We start from the raw sequence: 22733 nt of genomic DNA, 5'->3' as shown, positions 1-22733 counted from the left end.
GTAAGGATAAAAGAGACCAACGAAAGGCAGCCTACACAGCGGCTGGATGCGAAGATGATAAAGAGTGTATACCCCATCAAGAAAAACGAGTCAAGAGAAAGTAAGGCTCCCAGAGCAATCCCTCATTGACAATGATCTTTGAAAAGGGACTTTAAGCAAGAAAAACAAATCATTGCGGGTCCGATGACTTGGGACACTGATGGAATAGCAGTTTCCGGATACTGATATTAGCAACATGAGCCATGGCAATGACCGGTCGCGGTTCTGGGATCTTCGACGGAAATATCAGATAGAGGGGCGAATTTTGCTCCTCATCAGGCTTGAACTTATCAAAATAAGTCTTCTTCCCGCCGATGGGCAGTCGCTGGAATGTATATCGATATATTTGCCGGGTCAAATTTGCGAGAGGACTAGGCATTCCCGACACCTCTGCCAACGAGTCGGAAGGCTCATAACCAAAGCTAAGGTATGAAATCCCCAGTTGCCGCAGCCAAGCCATTGAAGCGAATATTAGCAAATCGCTGATCCCCTTTGCCGCTCCCGGGGCAGCAATACACGGATCAACGTGATACCCATTCTTGCCACCGATCCATCGTAAGGCTGCGAAACCGTTGACCTTCCCGTCTTGCCCTCGAGTATAGATGTATGTCATGAGGTTCGGCATTAAGAAGGGGTCATACTCTGTGATGAAGGCTTGAAGTTTCCCCGAATTGTTGCGGGCCATGCGCCATTCGTCGTAGATTGCGCACAACTCGATCTCCAACTCGTAATCTGTCTCTAGGTTTGGACTGTACATGTGCAAGGTAATGCCGCCTTTGCTGGGATTGAGGAGCTGTCGATTCTGAGTGAGGATGCGTTTTCCGCTGATCTCGAGTATAACCTCGTTGGTCAGAGGATTCAGAACCCTCTCTTTACCAAACTGCAAAGTCGTCCATTTCTTGTTGCGCGCTTTGACATAGCTCGCAAGCATCTCCCCGGCGCCCAGGAATGAGATATCCCAGCGTCTTTGACGTCGATAACGGTTGAACTCATCGAGAACGGGGGATATCTGGCTTGCGTGACACATAGGATCGCCCATCACTATAGCGACCTTGTTCAGAACCTTGAAGCATAACCCCCCGGATCGATCCCCGTTTACAAAGACATTGTAGCTGGGGTCGAGGAGTCCCATATGTGAGGCCTGGCCATATTGTATCGCCAGTCGTTCCACGTCTTCGAAGGAGGCCTGTCCGTCCAAGCTGACGATGCGTTTATAGGGGAGGGATCTTCGGCTCCGGGAGCTGTTTCGGTGGCTATGCGCGTCCTCTTCGCTGATGCAGCTAGAGCCGGTGGGCAAGGTGTCATACGATCTAGCAGAAAAGGTATCGTCGTATATGCTCGTACTACTGCGAGTGCTGCCACTGGTACGACCGGTGTGACTGGGAACGGACAGCCAGGCTGACGGAGCCATTTTAACAGGAGGCTCAAGGTCTTCGAACAGAGCGTGAGAAATACGGTTGACGTCATTCGCGAGGCGAGCATGGCCGTGATGTAATGACCGTCCGATTGTTTCGGCCAGCAGGACCTTTCTGCACCCTTCTTTCTTGTTATTCTCAGCGCGACAGCGTTTACTTCGTTCTTTGTTGGTCTTCGTGGCCTTCTTGGGCGTCTCTGGTCGTCCACTCGTGATGAACGCGGTATTATCGGACGCCATACCGAATAATAATTCGTTTCCAGCTTCTAGTACAATGCGGACGTGAAGGATAGAGTAGAGAATCTTGTGTAGGCTCAATGGATTCAATCTGGTAATAAGGAGCAAAAGCAAAAGGAAATGGGAGCAGAAGATCAACTTTAATGTCTGCAGGTTTCAGGCAATGCGCAGAGAGCCCTAGTCAGATGGGCCAATAACAACAACCCCAAGCCACTCCAAAATTGGTAAAAAGTTGTCATGCTGTTCGGAATACGCCGATCTTTCAGGGCCCAGTGGTCAACAGGCTCGGAGTCTCGGACGGAAAGATTTCAACCTAATATCTACGGAGTACCCTTTCTGGTTTCGGATTCTCGTTCTCTTTTCCTTGGATGGCTCGGGTGGCTTGCAGGATGCTAGCCTTTTCAGGCAGTCGTCTCGCATCCCTCTAGTCATTACTCTGCAGTCATGAAGTCAGAGGATCGCTAAAAAATGTTGCAGCCTTACAAAGACTGACTAGCTCCATACTCCGCAATCGAGCAAAAATTCGAGAACTTGGTTGGAATTTCACATGTGATACCTGCTCTCTATTTTCAACTAGTCAGAAAGGGCTAATTTTGGGGATTCAAGGTAGCCATTCAATTGACTAGATTTCTTTTAAGTCAACTTCCCCCAGCCATGTAAGGAGGAACTCAGACAAAGCCTAAGGTAGCAACTGAGCATGCAGGGAGCAATCATACGTTGATGACATGGGACGCTCAAAATAGGGGCCAGTGTGGAGTGGCAAACAAGCTTCGGAAATCCCTACTCAACGCGGATGGCTCCAAGGATCAGGGACTGGAAGCTAGGCAGCATGATTTATGATTTGTTAGATGGATCTATCTAGACCCTGCCTATTTCGGCAACTCGTTTGGGGACGGGCTTTGGCCCCACTTTCACGATTGGATGCTGGGACCCTCGGGCCCCGACCTTCAGGCAACCATGAATGTTTTCCAGCCCTCGGTCCTATCGAAAACTGACATGTCGAGAAACAGGGGCACAAAGGTGCACCAGTGATACAGCTGTTTCTGGTCTACCTGATGAAACATGATGGTAACAACGAGGGGTCTTCTTGTTTGTCCTGTGTTATTGTTAAATCTGCGTGGAATGTGATAAGATTGACATCACGACTTTTTCCAAAATAAGGCGTTCATTTATTCGCTCAGATCTGCATGAAACAATCTCCCCAATTGAATCTAACGCCTCGATAAACCAGCACCATTCGTCCAGCATGATCCCCACATATAGCCCAGTTACCCCGATTTCGACCAATACCTTAAGCCACCCGCCTGCAGACATTCAGCCATCTCCTGGCAGCCCTTCAGTCAACTAACTAAATTCAAACTCTAGCAGGGGAACAATGGAGTTATTTCACTCAGGGAGGGTGTTGAATGAGTCAGTCATTTCTCTAAATGTAATGATGACAACAGAGATGATTTTCTGAGATGACCGATTTGAAACATTGTATGAACCAGTACCCTCTGCTGGCGGGTCTGCCAGAAATTCAAACAAAGAATTGCGGCCATACTACACAACAAAGATGCCTTGTGGTCTGGCTCTTTGTTGACTTTGGGGAGTAGTTCAGCTGAGGATGAGAATTTCCAAGTAGTGCGATAGAATACATCGACGAAGCTATCTATAGCCTACATAGATCTAATATTTTGCCAGCGTATATTTAAGACTCGACCTACTTCGCTGCTTGACACGCGGAGGGAAAAGGTTCTTCTGAAGGGTACGCCACCATCTCCAGAATACCATCATTGCCGCAACTCGCTTCACTAGTTGCAGTAAGGTGTGCCAGTGATGGTCATTATCTATACTCAATTAGTATGGCCCGAAGTTTAATTAAACACGGGAAGATAGTGAGAGCTAAATTCCGGGTGTGTGTCGATCATGACCTAGTTATGACAATGATATGATGCCTGGGAAGCTACTACTACCACGACGTTTTCATATCTATGGCTTCAGCTCTAGCTCCGGCAACGATGGATATCTCGAATATTTCTCGCCAGAGGGTCGGATTCCTACTACAGAAACCAAAAAATTGGACATCAGAACACATACGTACGCTCAATGTGGAAGAAAAAGGCACCATATCTGCAGCGGAAATGGTGGGTCAGAACTACCTCCCAGACGAAGGCGACCAGGGTGTGTTCTTAAATGACCTCGAATATCATGTCGTAGCTAACCGAAGTCTTAGATTTCCAGGGCCTAATTCGGCAGTTTATGGAACCAACAAGAGAGGATATCCTCACATCCCGATATGATCAATCTAGCCACCCCGAAAACGCATTTTCCGCTGTTTTCTATCACACAAGCCAGCTCACATTCCCAATCCCTGAGAATCAGGAGCCTAATTCCATACCATTGTCATTTATTCTACACTGGATGATCACGGCTTGCTATGGCCTTGGAGAGATGTTTGTATCTTGCTCGCAACGTTACTAGGCGTTGCTAATATTCGCGTAGTTGGAAACAATCCGGACCGTTACCATTCCACTTTCCATTATTCAAGGCCAAGGGAAATCTCAATTGTCCTGGGGCCCTTGGCAGACTTTACGAGAGAGAAAACCCTCCGTTTTCTCCTCTGGTAATTTACAATGTGCGTACACTATGTGCGCCTCTTCCAAGCTACTGACTGCTGTCCAGTTTATGAAAGGATCAATAGAAGAAAATAAGATCAAAGGCGAGGTACCATATGGTTTATTCCTCCTTTTTGCCGCTTTCAACAAGGATCCAGCGCGAGGAGAGTATGCGTCCTTCGTCATCAATATGCGTAGTACCTCACTTACCTGCTTACAAATTACGAAACTTGTGGCTTCTGGGTCTTATTTGCAGGCGTTGTGTCAAGGCAAGCCTTTGGAGGAGCATTTGAAGATCTACCGTTCGCATGGATTTGATCTCGTAGAGCCAGAAGGGCGCAAGGCATTTTTGGTGATGTTCATGGGTGTAGTCAACTACGTGATGAAAAGCCCAGAGTGATCAAGACTACATTTCTTCGGAGAGCTATAAAATAATATATCCTTAGCAGGGGAAGTCTAACAGATTTGTAATTCAGCAGGCATACTAGCTTTCAGAACATTCTGTGGCCTTATCGACTCCATGAATTATGGCTTCTCCTGATAGCTTCCTTGTAGATAGAACAAGTTATCATGGAAGCAACAAGAAAGAGAGGATATCCTCAGATCCCGATATAATCGATTCAGCCACCCCGAATATCTCTTCCTCCCTTCATGTGGGTCAATTAGCCATCACCTATAGGTAGACTTTGCGAGCACATAGCTTACCGCTCAACTTCTCGGACCAGGGCGCGCTGTAAAAGCGTTAACCAGATACCAAACCCAGAGGGGGGTAATCTAATATTTCTATCAGATAAAATTAAATCATTCTCAATAGTCTATGTACCTGCATTGGCTCATTATTCACCAGTTTGTCTGCCTCCATCATGATTGTTCTTCTAATCAACCACTCCTCCCTTCTCTAGAGTCTACCTACAACTAACCTACTCTTCTCCGCAATTTTCCCCCTTAGCTTTACCTCATCTGGAGGTCCCATTTCGCCGTGGCCACGCTGGGGATACTATCATATGGGACATATTGATGGACGGCATGCGAAGCTACTTCCTACTGTGGATTTCGGTTATTTACAATGCGATGAGATGTCTTGCATTCTACCCAGAAGGAGCCAAACAGTGTGAAACTGAACTCTCCATTTGAGGGACCAAGTAGAATCCTGCAGTGAGCTGAACGGCAGTGGATGAAGATACCTTGGTAATTGATTGCCTTCGAGGAGGCACTGCGCCACCGTTCGAGATCAAATGGCTCATCATCCTACTTGCAAAATCCTGCCACCTAGCGCGTGATGAATTGCCTACTGTCAGGGAGATAATAGTCTTGGCCAAGAATGAATTCGTTAAAAAGCAATCGCCAGTTCTCGCAACTGGCTCAGAGCTCCTGCTTCATCAGAATCCTGTCATCTAGCGTGCCCCCTTCATTCTGATCCACGCGAGTCAGATTCATCCTAAAGGCCGTCAATTCCACCTTTCCAAACCTGCCAGTCTTCTCGTCCCTGTCCCAAAAGACAACCTCGCTCAAGGGTGTTCCCGCATACATTGCATTTTCTACATCGCCGATACAGAATTCATCCGAAACGGATGCGAAACCCGGCCACGAGCCAGTATTATTCCCGTGTTCTCTCCATCTCCCTAGCACTGATATCGGGGGCGCCTCCCTATCCATCACAGTTGCGATCCTCCATATCTCTCCTAGTTGCTTCTCATCTCTGTAGAGACCGGAGGGAATCAACTGAGCGTGGAATCCTCTGTTCTTGGGGGACTGAAAGTCCTTGGATATGATGCTCAACACATCTGTGGAATTTGAAATCCACTCGTTGATCTCGACGCCATGGGTTGACGTATGAGTTAGTGTCAACGTGTAGTTGACCGTATGCTCCTTGGTAGAAGGAGAGATATATCTCCCCACATATGTTTCCTGAACCTGCCGTGCAGCAAGCTCATCAGCCGCACGAATCAGTGGAACGATGACCATGTCCACTACTGCTTCTAGGAATGTCTCGTCTCCGGCGGTGAGAATCGTGATACCCAAATCGTATTCCGGCACCAGGAGGATGAGAGTTCTGTACCCCGGGAGGCCGCCGCTTTTGGTAAAGAGAGTTACTGTCCTTGCCCGTCCCTTAGCGTCTGGGAGAAGAATTTTGTCTGTGCGGAAAATCTCCCACGGCATGCCGTAGAAACTTCCCATTTCCGCGCTGAAGGACGCGGGTAGAAGCCAATTCAGCTTGGCATCCGCGATGTCTTTGTACGTGGCGAGGACGTAGCGGAGAAAAACGGACATGTMGTGCGAAGAAGAGTATAATCCGCCTGTGGGATTCTCCACGCCCTCGTTGGCGTCGAAGTACCATGCGTTCCCCTTGGGGAGAACGGCCACACTGTCCGGTGGTTTGGCAAATGATGTCTGAGACATTCCCAGGGGTTGGAGGATTGCGGTCTTTATGTATTCCTCGTATGTGATGCCAGTGACGTTCGCTAACACGAGCCCAAGGAGGTCGAACGCAAGGTTTGAGTACGTCGACTTTGTGTTTGGCGCAAACAAGGCAGCCCTCCTTATTAGATTGTCGAGTAAGTCCTGTGTGGTACAGGGCCTATCGTCGCGGGGAGGGTCGCATTTTGTACTTGTGTCGACGCTGCCAGGGCCCGTCCAGTCGCGGGGGAGGCCAGAGAGTTGGCTTGCCAGGGATCGGAGTGTTATTTTGTCCCACTGGATACTACTAGTACTTCTGGTTCCGTCGTGATGCGAGCCGTGAAGTTGAGGGATATATTTATGCACTGTGTCCTCGAGAGAGAGGTTTCCAGCGGCATGCTGTTGTAGTATCCCCAGCACGGTGAAAACCTTGGAGATACTTGCGATGCGATAGCGACTTGTCTCATCTACTCTGTCGGCTCCAGGTCGTGTGAGATTTTTATCCTCTGCGGTATGGAACGTCGACCATAAGGTCGCCTGTGATGAGGTGATTTCAATTGAATAGGATGATGTACTGAGGTTGTAGTTGTCGACTAAGGTTGACAGCGAGGCTTCTACTAAGCCGAGGGCTTCCCATACCTCAGGGGACGGACGGTTATAAGATGGAGGTGGGTAGAAGGGGGACTGAGTCGAGCATATTGCCAGAATGGAGGGGATGAGGTTGAACAGTGAGAGGAGGATATTGACCTTGGTCATGATGGATGATGATGGCACATGTATTGAATTCAGATGGGAGAACATGCTGCCTAATAAATGCAGCCAGAACCCCACGACCGGACTGGTTGAGGATTGGAAATGGATTGATCCGAACCATGTGTGATCAAAGCCATGCGCACTTTTGGGTTGATCCGTGGACCATAACCTATTCAACCCACCCTCATATTCATGCGGATTGGATATGGATTGATCCGAACCATGTTTGATCCAAGCCATGCGCATTTTTGGGTTGATCCATGGACCATACACCCTCATATCCATGCTGATTGGATTGTGGATAATGGATACAGTACCCATATGACCTAGTCAGGTGACCCTTAATATTCTAAATTTCTAAATTCCAAGTACGAGAGTTGGAGACCCAAACCGCTAAAATCGGATCCAACCCTCACCGAACTCACAGTGGTGAGGGTTCAGTCCGTAGCCTAGTATCTAGTCTATCTAAATATGAAATATCAATTCAAAATATCTAGTGGTTGGTGAGATATAAGGAAATAATCATTTCTATCAGGGGTTAGTATGAAAGTGGTGATGGTTTAAATATATACATCAACCTTCGACAATTACTATAGTCTAGGAATGATTATTCAACCACCACTTATTTAATCAAATTAATATTTTAGATATAGATTAATATGATGATAATTACCATATATTTCATATAAAAATATTAATTTTCTATAGGCATATTTGATAGGCCCTAGGCATAGGTCTAAGATAGGAGAAATTGAATTCTAAAAACCATTGAAATTTAGACCCAAAACCAACCCGAATCGAAACCGAATCGAACTGAATCTAACCATGGTTAGTTAGCAGGGGCCTAGCTAGGCCCAGCTAGGCCTAGTGGCGGGCTTTTGAGGTGAAACCGGCACCAAATCGGAGCGGATCGGGTTTGGTTCTGATCTCTTGAAATTTGGACTTGAAATTGCAGCGGTTTGGTTCCAACTGGGGTTGGACTCGCCCGAACTCGGACCAAATGGCAACTCTACTAATTCTAGCCTCGCCACTAGGATATCTATATATTTTATTTTATAATATGATAATTCACTATACAGATTATTATATATTACCTATTATAGGAGGTAAGATAGTCTTATATAAGGGAGTATGGGTACCCCCTAAGCCTAGTATGAAAAGTGGTGCGAAGATATATGTATATCTTATTCTTACCACTACAGTCTACCATCCTAAATTCCCAATCACCATTATCTAAGATCTAAAATCTAAAATCTACTATAACTCTAATTTTTCTTAGTAGGTCTAATATTTTATATTATATATAGATAGATGTAATTCTTCTCTATCTATAAACATAAAAATATTGAGGCCACTGACAAGAGCCGGCTCTTGGAAATGAAAGGCCGTACGGATCTTTTGATCTGGGCGTCTCGAAAAATGCCAGTCGCAAGTCAATGACGTGCTGAATTACCCAATTCGTCTGGGCTGGCCTGAGGTGTTCTCCAAGAGCTGTCTTCATCCATTCGACGATGGACATCTGGCAGAAGCTCGACAACGATCGTCTTCCAGTCTCTGGGGACATGTGGCTGAAGATTGGAAATATGGGCTAGTTGTCTTGTATACCTCCTGAGCTGGCTTCCGTGCTTACCATTTCCTTAGCTGTTGATACTGTGAGTGTGATTTTCCGCGATCTTTGGGTACGACGGGCTGGATTTTCCGAGGCCAGGGCGGAGTTTGGGCCACGAAGGTAGATATTCACAGAAGGGTCTATATAGTCCACTAGTCTGGTTCCTGTTTGAAGGTGGAACTTTTCGTGGCCTTCATTCTTGACCACTGGAGGTTATAGGCTCGCACTACATGCATGTTATGTCAAAATCCTTCCAAGGCTAGCGAGGTGTAATCTAGCGTGTATTACTTCTTGTACCTCTGTCGACTGCTGAAACTACTCCACTCTGGAGCTGATTACCTCTTGCTGCATTTTTCCTATGATTTAGTGCTGTTATTCTCTCCTAGGAACTGGTCAGCGCCCTCTCTGGTTTGACCCCTACAACCGAAATTCCTGAAAGTTCGGCAAACCTTTAGACACCAACAACGGCAGAGCCATTGAATGGCCTGCGTCTGACTTTAAAGAATTCTAACGTTGTATCTACCTTCCATCCTGGCATCTCGATATCAGGCCCACTGCAAGGCTATAACACAGTAGAAGCCTCACGAGACTTGAATTAAAATGGTACACAATGCATCTGTCTACTTAGCGAAAAGGTAAATCAAGTACTTGATACGGAATAGCGCGGCAGATCTCTATTCCCCCGACTTATGGGCCCTCGAAGATACGCCGAGCCAACCACGTTAATTGACTGATGCGAATATTCTCGAACCCGGAAAGGTCTGCCTTCTGCCAAAGCCTAAAGATCTATGTCCAGTGTGCAGGGCTCGCATTTGTTGACCCGATGCGGTTAGAATCCCAACTAGATAATCGGAAAGCTCAGCCAAGACTGGTTTAAGGCAACGCTTACCTTGGCTTTTGAGATCCAACTTGTTTCTCTACGAGGGGCACTGGTTATCCTGCGCTTCTTCAAGCAGGTACAAAAAAAAGAAAAAGAAACATGAGTATTGGAGAGGATGATGACTATGTTGTGTCGTATAGAGGCGAGGTGGTTGAAAACCGGCACAAGGTCCACGCTTCAGTTGTCGACGCAACAGGGAAACTACTATTTCATGTCGGTGACCCATCACGAATCACTTTAGCTCGCTCCGCAGCGAAGCCAGCCCAGGCACTTGCTGTTCTCGAAACGGGTGCCTATGAGCAGTTCAATCTCGAAGATGCAGACCTGGCCTTAATGTGCGCGTCGCACAGCAGCGAGGAAAGGCATATCACCAGGGCTTGCCATATGTTGGCAAAAGTCCAAGTCAAGGAAGATGATCTTCGCTGTGGTGGTCATCCGGCCTTGTCGGCTTCTGTGAACCACGACTGGATTAGGCGCGGCTACAATCCCACCGCAGTATGCAATAACTGCTCAGGCAAACACGTCGGTATGCTTGCTGGTACCAAGGCCATCGGTGCAGACATATCAACGTATCACCAACCAACGCATCCGCTGCAGTTACGAGTGAAGCGCGTATTTGAGGATTTATGCGCTCTGGAAGCTGAAGATGTGAGATGGTGCGTTGATGGGTGCAACCTTCCGGCACCCGCCATTCCACTTCACTGTCTTGGGATGGTGTATGCCACTCTTGCCGCTGCGGCGGACCAAATGGAAAAGAACGCTTCGGCGCCAGCAAGAATTCGAGAATTGGACCGAATCTTTCGTGCGATGACTCGCTACCCAGAGCTGGTCGGTGGTGACGGTCGATTCTGCACTGTGCTCATGCATGCATTTCGGGGAACATTAATTGGGAAGCTCGGGGCAGATGGCTGCTATGGGATAGGAATCCGGGCATCAGAGCAAACTGCACAACTCGGTGCAACAGGTGCAGTTGGCATTTCTCTGAAAATCGAGGATGGTAGCATCGGGGTTCTGTACTGTGCAATAATGGAAATTCTCCAACAACTCGGAGTCAGACCACCAGAACTGTGCAGTGAGCTCGCCGATTTTCATCGTCCATCAATCGTCAATACAGCTGGTATCGTCACTGGTCGTGTTATCTCTGCTTTCAAGCTACGCACTGCATCATAGAGCCGAGTGGTCGACATGCATCCATTGATGTGCCTCGGATATCTTTATTATATATACCATAGAAGCTCGTTTTGGATTATAGCGAAGCCGATCGCAGTTTACGGTGTTTCGAGGAACGAGCTTAAAATACATTTACTCGCGAATAGCATCCTCATAATACTTATTTCGGTTCTGCGCCATGACCTCCMGATCAACGTTACAGGATTTTATGTATCAACTCACCTGGTTGACTCATTCGAGGACGTCACTCTAGCCTCCAAGCTCCAGTAGGCATACTCTTACCGTTATATCTTCATTACAGGGCCACCTCATTCCTCAGCAGTAGGTTGTCGTACGTCATCTATGGCCTTCTAGATCGCTGGACTAAGAGAATGCCATCAGAATCCATCAGTCTATGCAAATAATACCATCATGATCATGACAAGGAATCCTTGAGTATTTCAATGCGTTAGGTAGTTATTAAGGTTCCTTCTCCCGTCATAGGCTCGCCCTTTTTTAGAGGGGCGACTAAAAGCATTGTTATCGCGGCGTACCCTTCCATGTCCTCCCCTCTTAGGGATATTGCTGTGGCCAGAAGCCTCTTTCTGTCAGCAAAGGCTTCTCCAATTTGCTAGGCATGAGCTTTCCCCTCTGTAACCAGCAGACAAACATCGGCGCCATCCTTTTCCGCCTCGCGAGAAAATTTCTTGATATCCTCGAGAAAAATCTATCTCCACCAGCTGTGATCCATGTCCTCTTCGGTAAGGTGCGTTTCCAAGATCCCCGGATATCAATCCTTTCGCCAAAGTTGGAAACAAGTTTTTTTGCTTGTAACGCGTGTCTCTCAGGACCTGATGACTACTCCTATCCAATGCTCTCTTAGACAGGAAATCCCACTATAGCCAAGAGCTGCAGACCTGGTGGTCCAAACTTTGGGAAAGTATGGCGCTTTGCTTCAGATTACTTTGGAAACTCGTTGAGCTGCACGTGGTTGTTCTGGTTGCATTGATGGCTGGGACGGGGTGCGAGTAAATCCGAATCCGAACCCAGTGGCGTCTCTTCCAGCTTCGACTTGACGCCATGAGTTAGGCAGCCGCAGGCACCAGCTTCTTCATTAAATCAAATGTCAGTCCTCCACCAGGCTACCTTTCGCGAGACTGTGGAATGGTAACTGAAAATCTATGTATAAATACCTCTTAAACCCATGCTGTTAAAGAACTCATCACACCTTGAGTGATTTGAACTTCTATCCCTATAAATCTAAAAGCTACTCAAGGGACTTGACCTCTTTCCAGATTTACGCACTCTATCATAACCACTTCTGTTTGTAAAAATGCCGAAATTCATGCTTCTTGTTCGCGCTACCAAAGACAGCGAGTCTGGCAATCCCCCTTCAACAGAAATTATTGAGGAGATGATGAAGTACAATACTTCTCTATCCAATGCGGGTATATTACTTGCCGCAGAGGGTTTTCTATCATCCTCGAAGGGTACTCGGGTCAGCTTTAACCGCCAAAACGAATCATCTGTTGCAACTGGACCTTTTCCCCACGAGTCCACCATTTCAGGGTTCTGGTTAATCGAAGCCAAGGACCTTGAGGAGGCAACAACATGGGCTCGCAAAGCACCATTCCGCGCTGAGGGGAGTGCTATTGAAGTCCGACAAATTGCTGGGCCAGAAGATTTTGGTGATCAGTTAACTGATGATCTGAAGAATCAGGAAGAGGAGTTGCGGAAGAAGGTAGAGGAACGAGCTGGAGGAGGAAAAGCTTGAGGACGCTGGGATAGTGATTAGTCATGGACTGTAGCTAAAAAGAGTATTATTAGGGCAATTCATTTGCAGATGGTTCCAATCTGAGCCCCTGTATTTTACGTTGGTGTCTGAACAGACTCGTACAAACCGCACTACTTTAGCTGGAGCGATGATGAGCGGACCCTAAGCTATAAAGGCCTGCGGGTTAGCATGCGGGGGCTACTCCAGTTTCATTGCCAGCCAGGTGCAACTAGCCCGGGCAGACCTTACGCACCCCTTCCTACTCCATGAGGACGTGCGGGACGAGGTAGTGCCCCATGCTGGCCCTACATGAGCACCGGGATGACCCTTCTAAACTACCAACTCTGAAAATGTTCATCAATTGCTTTTGAGCTTTGAACTACCTACAATAGTGTATGGCTTTTCAAAGACCAGCGATGCAATTTTCCTGCGATTCTGGCTTGTGCATGATGAAACCCACCTTCATACCAATCCTTCAAATCTGAAATTGAAGCACACACTGATAGGTCCGACCAATATTTCTTGCAGCCTTCCCATGCCTCATCTTGGCATTGGTACGCTCCAATAACAAATATACCATCGCTCCGATCCAGGGACAGGTACACTGTTTTCTCTCCAGCTCTCGGCTGACACAAGTGGACGGGTTTCTTCAAGACCCTGATCCATGGTGTGCCACTAGGCGTGAGAATCTCTAGATTACCTGTAGGTTGCCATATTCTTTTCGTAGCCTTGACTGCTGACGTAGCCTGGCCGAAAAGGCCTCTCTGTCCCGATATTTCGTCGGCCCTAATATTGAATTTTGACTCGAGGTAATCCAGAGCTCGGTTGTTCGCATCTACTACCGATGAGAATGCACCTTCAATAGCTTCAGAGGGGCGCATGACCTGAACGATGTAGATATGCGAAGGCTGAGATTTTGATGACAGACTATCAGCAGCAAGGGATTTCTTGGAAGCTCGTCGTACTCTAGCGTTCGGTCCCGATGGAGGCTCAGCTTTCGGTGGTGAAGGCTGCTCCCGCAACTTCGCAGTCTTGTTGGCTTTAAGGGCCCGCTCATTCATTCGCGTGCTGCTGCTTGGTTTGCGGTTCTGCTGGGTTGATGCTTCTTCATCATCTGCTATTTGACGATAAAGCTGACGCCGACGTATTTTATGTGGCTTTGCCTCATCGGTATAGCTTCCACTGTGAAGCGAAGTGTATATATTGGGCTGTTTTGTCGAATTTAGGTCCAGACCACACATCAGATCTGAAATATCTTTTTCAGCCATATTGAAGAAAAGTGCACCGAAGTTCAGATACCAGACGGCAGGAATGGTAAATTGCTCTGAGCACTCAATAAGCACTGTGGAAGAAGTGTGTACAGGAACAGGTCTGGGAGGAAGACTGTCGGGTATCTTAGAGACTTTGGGTCCTCCCACCAGCGTAAGGCACACGCGCATAAGCGCCATGCTACTAGAACAATTAAGCACCACGTGAGGACCCTTGAATTATTCTGAGTGTGGCTAGCGCTACGCGATACTCTACGTCACTTGTGATACCACTCTTTGCCTTCTATGCTCCAGAAAGAGCTACATGTCTTCGTTATCATTACTGCTGCCACTCCTTTGCTTGCCTGTCTGTGTTTGATTGCTTAGTCTCTACTGCTGAATAGATGATGAAGTCACATATTGCACTTTTCCAGACTTGATGTCTAGCACTTGGAAGGGCTCCTGGCCAACTAACTTGTGTCATAGCGTCCCACGCGTTTCTCCTTCTAAACAACTTGATCGATCACTCCGCAATCAAGTCCATATTGCAGCATCCAAGCGATTGAAAATATGAAGAGATGTGCTGCTGGACGTGGGCATTCTATAACACTTCCTCCAACGGCCAGGAGGACCAGGGAGGGCTCAGTATTAAAGCGTACAGATATCCCACATCCCAACGTCAAATCTAAAATATAGTATAACAGTCACGAAAGCGGAGAGGGTTCTCCACTCATCAATGATCAATGTTGTTTCCAGAGTCCTCAGCCGATGTGCGCCTTACAAAATGCGATGTACATAACAAATGTAGCTAACTGCGAAGCTGCCAAGCAGGCAGTGGAGTATACTTTCTTAATAGGTCGTCTCGCATGGTTGTTGCTTCGATGGACCTGGTGCCGCCAACTACAGTTCCTTAAGCCCTTCTGCAAAACCCACAATATCTACAAAGAGCAATATATAAGCACACTTTAACAAAACCAATGCCCAACCAACGACTCACTGCTAAACACCATTACTATGTAACTGCCTCCACAGCTTGCTCATGCATCTATACCACATAGTTTAAATATATATTCCATTCTTCCTACTGCATTGGTCTCTGTCATATTCCAATCTTTATTCACATATCCCAGAACTGTCCTAGTTTGTCATTTCCAACAGGTCACTATCCACTGTTAATTCTATTAATCTAACTAGCTAATAAAATATTGTACACTACTATGCACTGAAGCACTCCTCTAGTCATGCTACTAGCCTCCATAGAGACCGCAACACTAGAGGATGCAGCAGGATATCACTATGGTTATCTCTATCTGGAGCGAACACGCCATCAACCTACCTTGATGAAATCTCCCCTCCGTTTAAACCGGTACAAAGGCTATTGAAAGCGGCAACTGTAGATGGACCTTGGTGATGTGATGCCTTTTCATTCTAGATATATTGGTTACATTTGCTTCCTCCCAGCAAGCGGAGGGATTAGAAGATCTTCTCAAGATGTCTTCGCCGTCATTCGATGAACGTGGTCCTAAATTGTGCCAATAAAAGGCTGGAGATGAACGGTTGGGTTTGTGACCAGCTATTCTTTCCATTTCCTAAACACTACGATATCGGATCACGCTGGACGCTGCTTGCCGTTATGCTGCATTATTCATATGCATCTCAAATGCGACAAATTCATGCTACCGCTTCACAGCTTTCTTTGTCCACTGAAGAGAGAAAGACCGAGGAAGATGGATATTGAGGGCCTGACAGCTTATATTACGCTGTACGCGAAAATGAGCGTGGCACAGTAAGGACGATCTTGATAAGAATGAGAATGCATGCCAGTAACTTTTGCTTGAAAGTCATTCTCAAAGTCGATAATGTCGGCGGACATGGCTATATTCAAGTTGGAAAGTGTTTATGGTAAGATACGGGACAGGAGCAAGAAGGATATGACAGAAATATTCAGGACGGGCGTTGCAGAAGCGTGACTGCGAATTCAACATTTCCCATAAACCTGGCAATAGCAGAGCTGCTCGTCGGGACAACTATAGATGAGTCAGTTCATGCCCGTATTCTGTGGGGAAATATAGTCGGAGAACCTACTATACAGCCCCCTTGCCGAAAATTATATGCCAGAGAAACTCCATGACCCGCCCACTTGTCGCATCGTCCTTGTCAGTATCAATAACCCACTGCCGAAATCTGATATAATCTTCGCGTGGCCGCTGGAGGACCTGCTTCCGTGACACAGCAAACTGCGCACAGCATGCAGCACCAACTTCCTTTGGTTTCACCAGGTATTTCTGCTGGTGCGCTGCATCCATACCCATTCTAGTAGCAGGGGACTCTGTCATGTCCAGCGGTGGGGTACTCGTTCCGTTGAAGATCTCCGCCCAGACCTGCTCAGTAACATAGCGATTAAGGCGATGACTGGTCTTGCAGCCTGGGTTCCAGTTACAGCGCAAGTTAACGTACCCGTTATGCTGGACAAAGTCAAGCTGGAGGGCGCGCATAGCTGCTACATTATCATGGAGTGGCGCGTCAACATGCCAGGCCATGGTGAAACCAGCGCGGTGGGAGTGGAGGAAGACGATGGTTGAGGGGAGGGAGTCATAGTGGTCAATTAGGTAGGTGAGGTAGGCCATTGACTCGTGGCCTTTGTTCAGCGCGGTGATGAGCTTACTGGGGTCTGCTCTGGTTGCTTTGGAGGGGTTAACGATGTATATTGCGTGCTGCCAGCTGTTGGAGTAAGTCAGTAGATGGTTTGGTCCGGAATTGATCAACATACTCTGGCAATTCTTCCTTAACCCACTCAGTGTGCTCTTCCTCCAGTGCAGCCATCACAATGACTGTCTCATTTGTTTGCCTATGAGGCAGCGTTGGTATACTCTGTGGGAGATATTGTGACTTAACCCAGTCAACCAGGTACATGCCCGCATGGGACCGGTCACAGAAATCTTCTATATCCACTATTAGAAGGTACAGTGGTATAAGGAGCAGCAGAGTCGTGCAGAGTATGATTTTCGACCTGCTTCTCATTCTCGCGTTTTGTGACAGTGTTGTCCCCAGTATGAATAACTTGCTATACCAACCAGTATAGCGTATAGGATGTGTCTGAACCAAAAGGCTCGCTGAATGTCAGCACTGAAGTTCAGCCACGAACAAATAATTAGAGTAAGTTGTTATGAATCAAGCCTGAGGTGAGCAGGGCCGTCAGGGAAGTACATCAACTGCAAAGTACCATTGTAACGGAAGCAGAAGAGAAAGAAGGCCCATCCTATTGTTGCTCGGAAATCCTGAAATCTCCGGATTCCCGTTTGTAGTGGAAGAGAAAGTGAGGTCCATCGTATTGTTGCTCGGAAATCCTGAAATCTCCGGATTCCCGTTTGTAACGCTTTTTTGTGGGGGCCAAATTAATTCACTCGTCTGCTAAGGTGGATAGGACGCAATATGGACATCAAACCGCAGCGGCCCAATGACACCGCCAGCAAATAAACTCATGATCTGTCCAGCCAGGATTAGATTTTCAAAGCGAGAAGTTGAGAAGTTACAGCAGACCAGCTGATACGCGATTTCCCATTGACGGGGCATTACACACAGAGCTAATCTCGGACATTCAATGTTTTAGGACCGGTGCATTTGATTCATGCCATCGCCACAGCGAGATTCGCTAAAAGAGGCTTAAGCCACGAGATGTGGGACTCATGAGATTTGAATTTGCCAAGGCACTCGATACGCATATTTTGAAATACACTGGGCGTTCCCTCCACATTACAAGCTCGCAAAATATAGAGCAATATAAGATTTGATGTGAGCCCAGGCAATGAAGCAAAAGTAAGCATAAAGACAAGGTTCAAACCGAACACATTGGCAGATAAAGCTGCCTGGTCTGCATGTGACTAACAATTACCTAATAGCGTCGCCGCTAAGACAACAACATATTTTCTCAGTTCCTGTGGCCATGGGCCCCACAAGTCCTGAACCTGGCCTATCATATATTTCTGGTGAAGCCAATTTGAAGAAAGTCCTACAGAGAGATCGCAGTTGCATCAACAAGTGAACCATCAGTAACATGGGGATAGTCCGCATACAATATATGGCCTACAGTTGCTGAACATGCCTAGTACTAACATCAACTATTACTGTAAGTGACCAACTCAGGAGGGCACCCAATCTAGCCACCTCAAAGTACGACTTTACTGTGGTAGTCTATACGTAAGCGAAGTATTGTAATCTCAGTCTGTGCTGTCTCATTCTGATGTAAGGGTTTAGATTGTCACCCAGGCATTACAGCGAAAGGAGGGAAACAGCTTAGCATATCCAGGTGCCTGCTCCAGCTCTTATTTGAATCGTTTGCTTTTTGCATAGATTGTCCTGGTGAAAAGTGTGCCATATCAACACCCGAGGCTCTTTGAATGATGATAAGTCTGAACCTCGGAGGTGCTGCAGAGATCGATGGTTAGTTACGATCTTGACCTTTCAACATTCACGTCGAACACCTGAGTCAGTAACATTAACATACATCTGTTATGTGCCGCCCGTAACAGCCTTCTCCGTTACAAGATTATCGTCTGACAAGTTCTTGCTTTGATACTAAGTTGGAGGATTCGGTCGTTGGAAGGTTCATGCGTCTCCTGATAAAGAAATGACAACCTTTGTGATAGGTTTGGGCTATGACACTTTGCTAAGAGGCCATTCAATAGAGCTGCAACATTTGAACAAATGCAAGGCATGTATACTGTGCATTATCACATGGTTGAAAGAACTCGATGGATGGCCTCGAGGACTTTGCGGGCTTTGCTTGCTAAAACAACTTCCCATTTCCGTCCTACCAGGGTAGTACTGATGCGTGTGCCGTGAAAGAGATCTGGAATGGCGTTCTCAGGGTTGTTCCATTTGGTCACAAGCAGACAACTGTTTGTTTCGGGATCATATTCGGTGGCTTTACAATCATCGTCTCTTGAGCAAGCGCTCAGGCAGCTGGTAAATGTATGGTGTTCAAGCGAATAGAAATTCTGCACGACGATCCCCACGGTAAACCTCATTCCAAAATACATTCTGTATTTGGCGTCCCGAGTATCCAGTAATGCGTTTTGAAATACAGCGTTTAATGCTCTATCCCTGTGTCCGAAAGCCCGTGCAAGGAGGTCCTCACAGGACCCGATTTTCCGCCCCAGAATTTCGGTGAACCTCCGATACAACCGTGCCTCCAACCTGTTCTGCTCAATCTCTGCCTCATATTTATCGGCTAGAGACTCTTGTCCTCGCATCATTGTCACAAAATCACCAGGTCTTTTTTCAGTCCTGAGGTTCTTGGACAGCAAAACACATGTCTTCAAACGATCCCAGTGTGAACCTTTGCAGCCAGGTGCTCTGGTGCACTGCCTTGCACAGCTGGCTGGGTCGCTAAACTCATGCTGTGGTGTAGGATCCAATTCAAATAAAAGATGGCAGTGGATGGCGTATCGTGTGCCATCTGAAAATACTGTTGCCTGGTCAAATCCAGGATAGCAAGCATCGTATGTTTCCTGCGAATCCAAATAGGGTGCTATGCACTTGTTGGCCTCGGCAAATAACGGAGTTTGCGCTTGAGATGTGGCAGGTTCGGCGTCGTATATGGCTTCCTGGTGAGTCTCAGCAAGGAGCACAGGAGCGGCCACAGATAGTATAATGAAGAGAAGCATCGATACCGACATGGCTGGGGCATAGACAGCCGCTAAGCCAGTTGTCCTGGAAGTGTGAATCACGTTTGAGGAATCGAGCAGTTAAGAGGCAAAGAGAACGCTGAATAAAAGGAGAGTGGCAAACATTCCGGTAACGGAAGACACAAAGCAATTATATCAGTGTGAGGAGGGACTTGGCTGACTGGGCCAGTTTTGTTTAAGCATCTTACAAAAGGAGGAAAGACCGTGGCTATGCGTTGATGTATTCCACCGACTCCGCCACTTGTGCTCACTTAAGTCCTTCAAGTGATATGCTAGGGTTACCTAATATTTCAGCACGGTTCTCGGTCCGCAAATTGATCACTATGTTGCATGATCAAGTGATTGGTAAAATTTTGGTCGTAGTACAGAAACCACCTCGCAACCCAAAATGACAGCGCTGACCGCGCTATATCGGGCCGGAACACTTACCTTCGTCATCCACGAATCTATAGCCCGAGCTTGCGCAACCGTAAACTCCCTAGGCAAAATTTATTCTAGGCCTTTTAGTGAGTGGGCTTGACGCAATGCCCACCCGGCTGTCCAGGAACGCTAACTCCCGGCGAACCGGCGGCAAACCGGAGAATAACGGGGATGCTTTCTCTTGAAGATAAAAGACAATGCTGTAGTTAACCCTCCTTCAGATCACTCGTGGCGTGGTAAAGGGGGACGGTAAAGCCCTTTTGGCGTTAGGCAACCAGATTGTGTGGCACTGCCTTCAGACAACGCAGACAATTTCTTTAGAGCATCCTATAACTCTAGTGATGGCGACAAGAAGAAGAAGAAAGTGGAGCATTACTATCATTGATGTATCATTGTCCAGTACGCTGCCTTCACTGGATACTCACAAACGCCCCGTCTTCATATCACATAGGATCGACAGTCTCCTGGTATATCGCATGAACAAATTTTGGGTTGCGGATTGGGGTTTTTGGGGTGGCGGGGTTTAAGGCGGTCGATTGTGTAGAAGTCAGAGTCGCTAGATGGACATGTGGGCAAATTGCATTAAAAACTTTGACAGAAACGATCAATGTCCCATCCCTCTTGACCAGCATCTGGGTTTCCTACTTCCCCCGCTTACCGTGCAGAGTCACCACAATGTCTCCTGTTTAGTGACACGATGACGATGTTCCTGAGATTGGGTGTTAGGAGCTTCAAGGATCCACGACGGACGTCGGATGGATCTACTGAATTAGGGCTACTAACTGACTTTTGCTGAATCTTACAGGTTCAACACCTTCTGCTCTGTCGAAGACTGTGGTCCGAGTGCATGCTGTTTGACGAGAGAAATGGGCTCTATTGCAGCAAGCTCCTCCAATGCAGACTAACGACGATCTGTCAGCCACTTGGTTGCTAAGCACGCGAGAAGCCGTCCTCGCAGGCTTTACTGATCTCTCCAAAATACCAAGAGTGTTAGGTTGATCATGTCTTGTCTGCTTCGTACGATTCTTCGGACGTATTCAGGTCTTTGCCTGTCAAATGCTTTGTTAAACCTAATATTCTCACACCACAGGAGAGCTTTTCCACCACGATTACGCGTCCACTGAATTCGGATGATAATAATAACCTTATGGATACCGCTGTTGGACTTGATAACCTAATGCTGATGGGAGGAGCTACGCTTTTGCCCGCCGAAAAGTCAGCTGATCTTCTACACCCGCTGTGTCACGGAATTCTCACAGTTCATTTGATTGTAGTCAACTACCCAAATGCATAGCCGGTTCTGGAGAATTGAAACTTATGCTAGTGGCTTCAAAGCTTCTTCCGCACATCTGATGGGTAACGAATAGATATCTAGGTCTCATGCTAATCCACGCGGCAGGCGATTCAAAGAGGACAACCTCAGATTATGTCGTCTCCAGTTACATCCCAACCTCAAGGCTTTACAGCACGCGCGTCAACGAGACTTGCGCTATCTACTAGAGCCAAATACAAGGATGCTCATCACTGCCATGCCACGAACGGTGGGTCTGAACCCGCTGGCGACGGAGAAAGAGGTGGAACTAGTCACGAGACCGTCAAAAGTATGAGTTCGATCGCCGTTTCCACTCTTATAGGACCTTCAAAAAGTAAGGTCTTGGCTGCTCTTGGCCTCTGTGGGATAGTTCACTCTGCATGACACGGGATATCAGATTGAGGACCGGTCAGCGGGTAGTTTATTCCTCGCGAAGAGCACAAAAAAGGGTCCGCAGCGTCTGACTGTTCGGGATCTAGCGGAATTGCGACATAGCGTTGCACAGATTACCTATTTGTCTGCGTGCTCCACTGCAGAGAACTCGTCCATCGATTTGGCCAACGAAGTGATTCATATTGCCAGCGCCTTCCAACTGCTTGGGTTCCCGCACGCTATTGGAACCCTGTGGGAGGCCGATAACCAGTGTGCAACTGAGGTCGCCGGCACGTTTTATCGGAATCTGATAGAACAATTGAAGGAGAGTGGCCCGGATGTCAGTCATGACGTGGTTGCTTATGCTCTACATCTTGCTACAATGGAGCTAAGACGGAAGAAACCGGGCAATGTAATTGGTTGGGCACCGTTCATACGTATCGGGGCTTAGGGATGTCTTGAAAACGGCCTTTAAGAAGACCCTGAGTTGAAAGACGAAAGGCGATGTTGTCAAATATCCCTCAGGAACTTGAATAAAGCCTTGCAATTGGTGAAAACAGCACATCCTTATTAGTTAACCAGCCTTGCGCAAGGCTATGCCGCCCCAATATAATGCATGTTTGCGCACCTGTGCATGCGGGGTTGTGCGTAAGAGATGTGGCATTTGTTCATAGGCTGTTTATATTTATAGTGGTAAAGGCTTATAGTCAACACATCTTCCAATATGGCTCATATCGATGCTTCGTGTTACTGTTTCGTGGTGTTTCTCATTCAACTCGATGGGCATTGAAGCAATATGACGACTCCAGAGCTTATCTGTGCCAACTGGGACCTAAAAAACACTGG

The 22733-nt window shown here is 47.2% G+C and overlaps 9 protein-coding genes across 9 annotated transcripts; 4 read left to right on the top strand and 5 right to left on the bottom strand.

The window, feature by feature from the left end:
• Window positions 1-169: 169 nt before the first annotated feature.
• On the bottom strand, window positions 170-1693 carry ergS (the record flags this gene model as incomplete). The annotated part of the gene is made up of 1 exon (XM_043305844.1): window positions 170-1693. One exon carries the CDS (start codon window positions 1691-1693, stop codon window positions 170-172), a length of 1524 nt encoding a protein of 507 aa, XP_043161779.1.
• A 2120-nt stretch (window positions 1694-3813) lies between these two features.
• Window positions 3814-4687, top strand: Asppvi_009997 (uncharacterized protein; the record flags this gene model as incomplete). The annotated part of the gene is made up of 3 exons (XM_043305843.1): window positions 3814-3853; window positions 3906-4129; window positions 4175-4687. 3 exons carry the CDS (start codon window positions 3814-3816, stop codon window positions 4685-4687), a joined length of 777 nt encoding a protein of 258 aa, XP_043161778.1.
• A 962-nt stretch (window positions 4688-5649) lies between these two features.
• On the bottom strand, window positions 5650-7440 carry Asppvi_009996 (serine hydrolase domain-containing protein; the record flags this gene model as incomplete). The annotated part of the gene is made up of 1 exon (XM_043305842.1): window positions 5650-7440. The coding sequence occupies one exon, from the start codon at window positions 7438-7440 to the stop codon at window positions 5650-5652; it is 1791 nt and encodes a 596-aa protein (XP_043161777.1).
• Window positions 7441-10025: 2585 nt separating this feature from the next.
• Window positions 10026-11096, top strand: Asppvi_009995 (asparaginase; the record flags this gene model as incomplete). The annotated part of the gene is made up of 1 exon (XM_043305841.1): window positions 10026-11096. The coding sequence occupies one exon, from the start codon at window positions 10026-10028 to the stop codon at window positions 11094-11096; it is 1071 nt and encodes a 356-aa protein (XP_043161776.1).
• Window positions 11097-12408: 1312 nt separating this feature from the next.
• Asppvi_009994 (YciI family protein) lies at window positions 12409-12849 on the top strand (the record flags this gene model as incomplete). Its single annotated transcript, XM_043305840.1, has 1 exon — window positions 12409-12849. The coding sequence occupies one exon, from the start codon at window positions 12409-12411 to the stop codon at window positions 12847-12849; it is 441 nt and encodes a 146-aa protein (XP_043161775.1).
• A 383-nt stretch (window positions 12850-13232) lies between these two features.
• On the bottom strand, window positions 13233-14117 carry Asppvi_009993 (uncharacterized protein; the record flags this gene model as incomplete). Its single annotated transcript, XM_043305839.1, has 1 exon — window positions 13233-14117. One exon carries the CDS (start codon window positions 14115-14117, stop codon window positions 13233-13235), a length of 885 nt encoding a protein of 294 aa, XP_043161774.1.
• Window positions 14118-16180: 2063 nt separating this feature from the next.
• Asppvi_009992 (DUF3431 domain-containing protein) lies at window positions 16181-16919 on the bottom strand (the record flags this gene model as incomplete). Its single annotated transcript, XM_043305838.1, has 2 exons — window positions 16181-16817; window positions 16867-16919. The coding sequence occupies 2 exons, from the start codon at window positions 16917-16919 to the stop codon at window positions 16181-16183; spliced, it is 690 nt and encodes a 229-aa protein (XP_043161773.1).
• Window positions 16920-18826: 1907 nt separating this feature from the next.
• On the bottom strand, window positions 18827-19774 carry Asppvi_009991 (uncharacterized protein; the record flags this gene model as incomplete). The annotated part of the gene is made up of 1 exon (XM_043305837.1): window positions 18827-19774. The coding sequence occupies one exon, from the start codon at window positions 19772-19774 to the stop codon at window positions 18827-18829; it is 948 nt and encodes a 315-aa protein (XP_043161772.1).
• A 1958-nt stretch (window positions 19775-21732) lies between these two features.
• On the top strand, window positions 21733-22338 carry Asppvi_009990 (uncharacterized protein; the record flags this gene model as incomplete). Its single annotated transcript, XM_043305836.1, has 2 exons — window positions 21733-21804; window positions 21886-22338. 2 exons carry the CDS (start codon window positions 21733-21735, stop codon window positions 22336-22338), a joined length of 525 nt encoding a protein of 174 aa, XP_043161771.1.
• Window positions 22339-22733: the final 395 nt, after the last annotated feature.

The sequence above is a fragment of the Aspergillus pseudoviridinutans genome, assembly GCF_018340605.1.
Source record: "Aspergillus pseudoviridinutans IFM 55266 DNA, scaffold_7, whole genome shotgun sequence".
NCBI lineage: Eukaryota > Fungi > Ascomycota > Eurotiomycetes > Eurotiales > Aspergillaceae > Aspergillus > Aspergillus pseudoviridinutans.
This window is presented reverse-complemented; position numbering and strand designations above follow the sequence as displayed.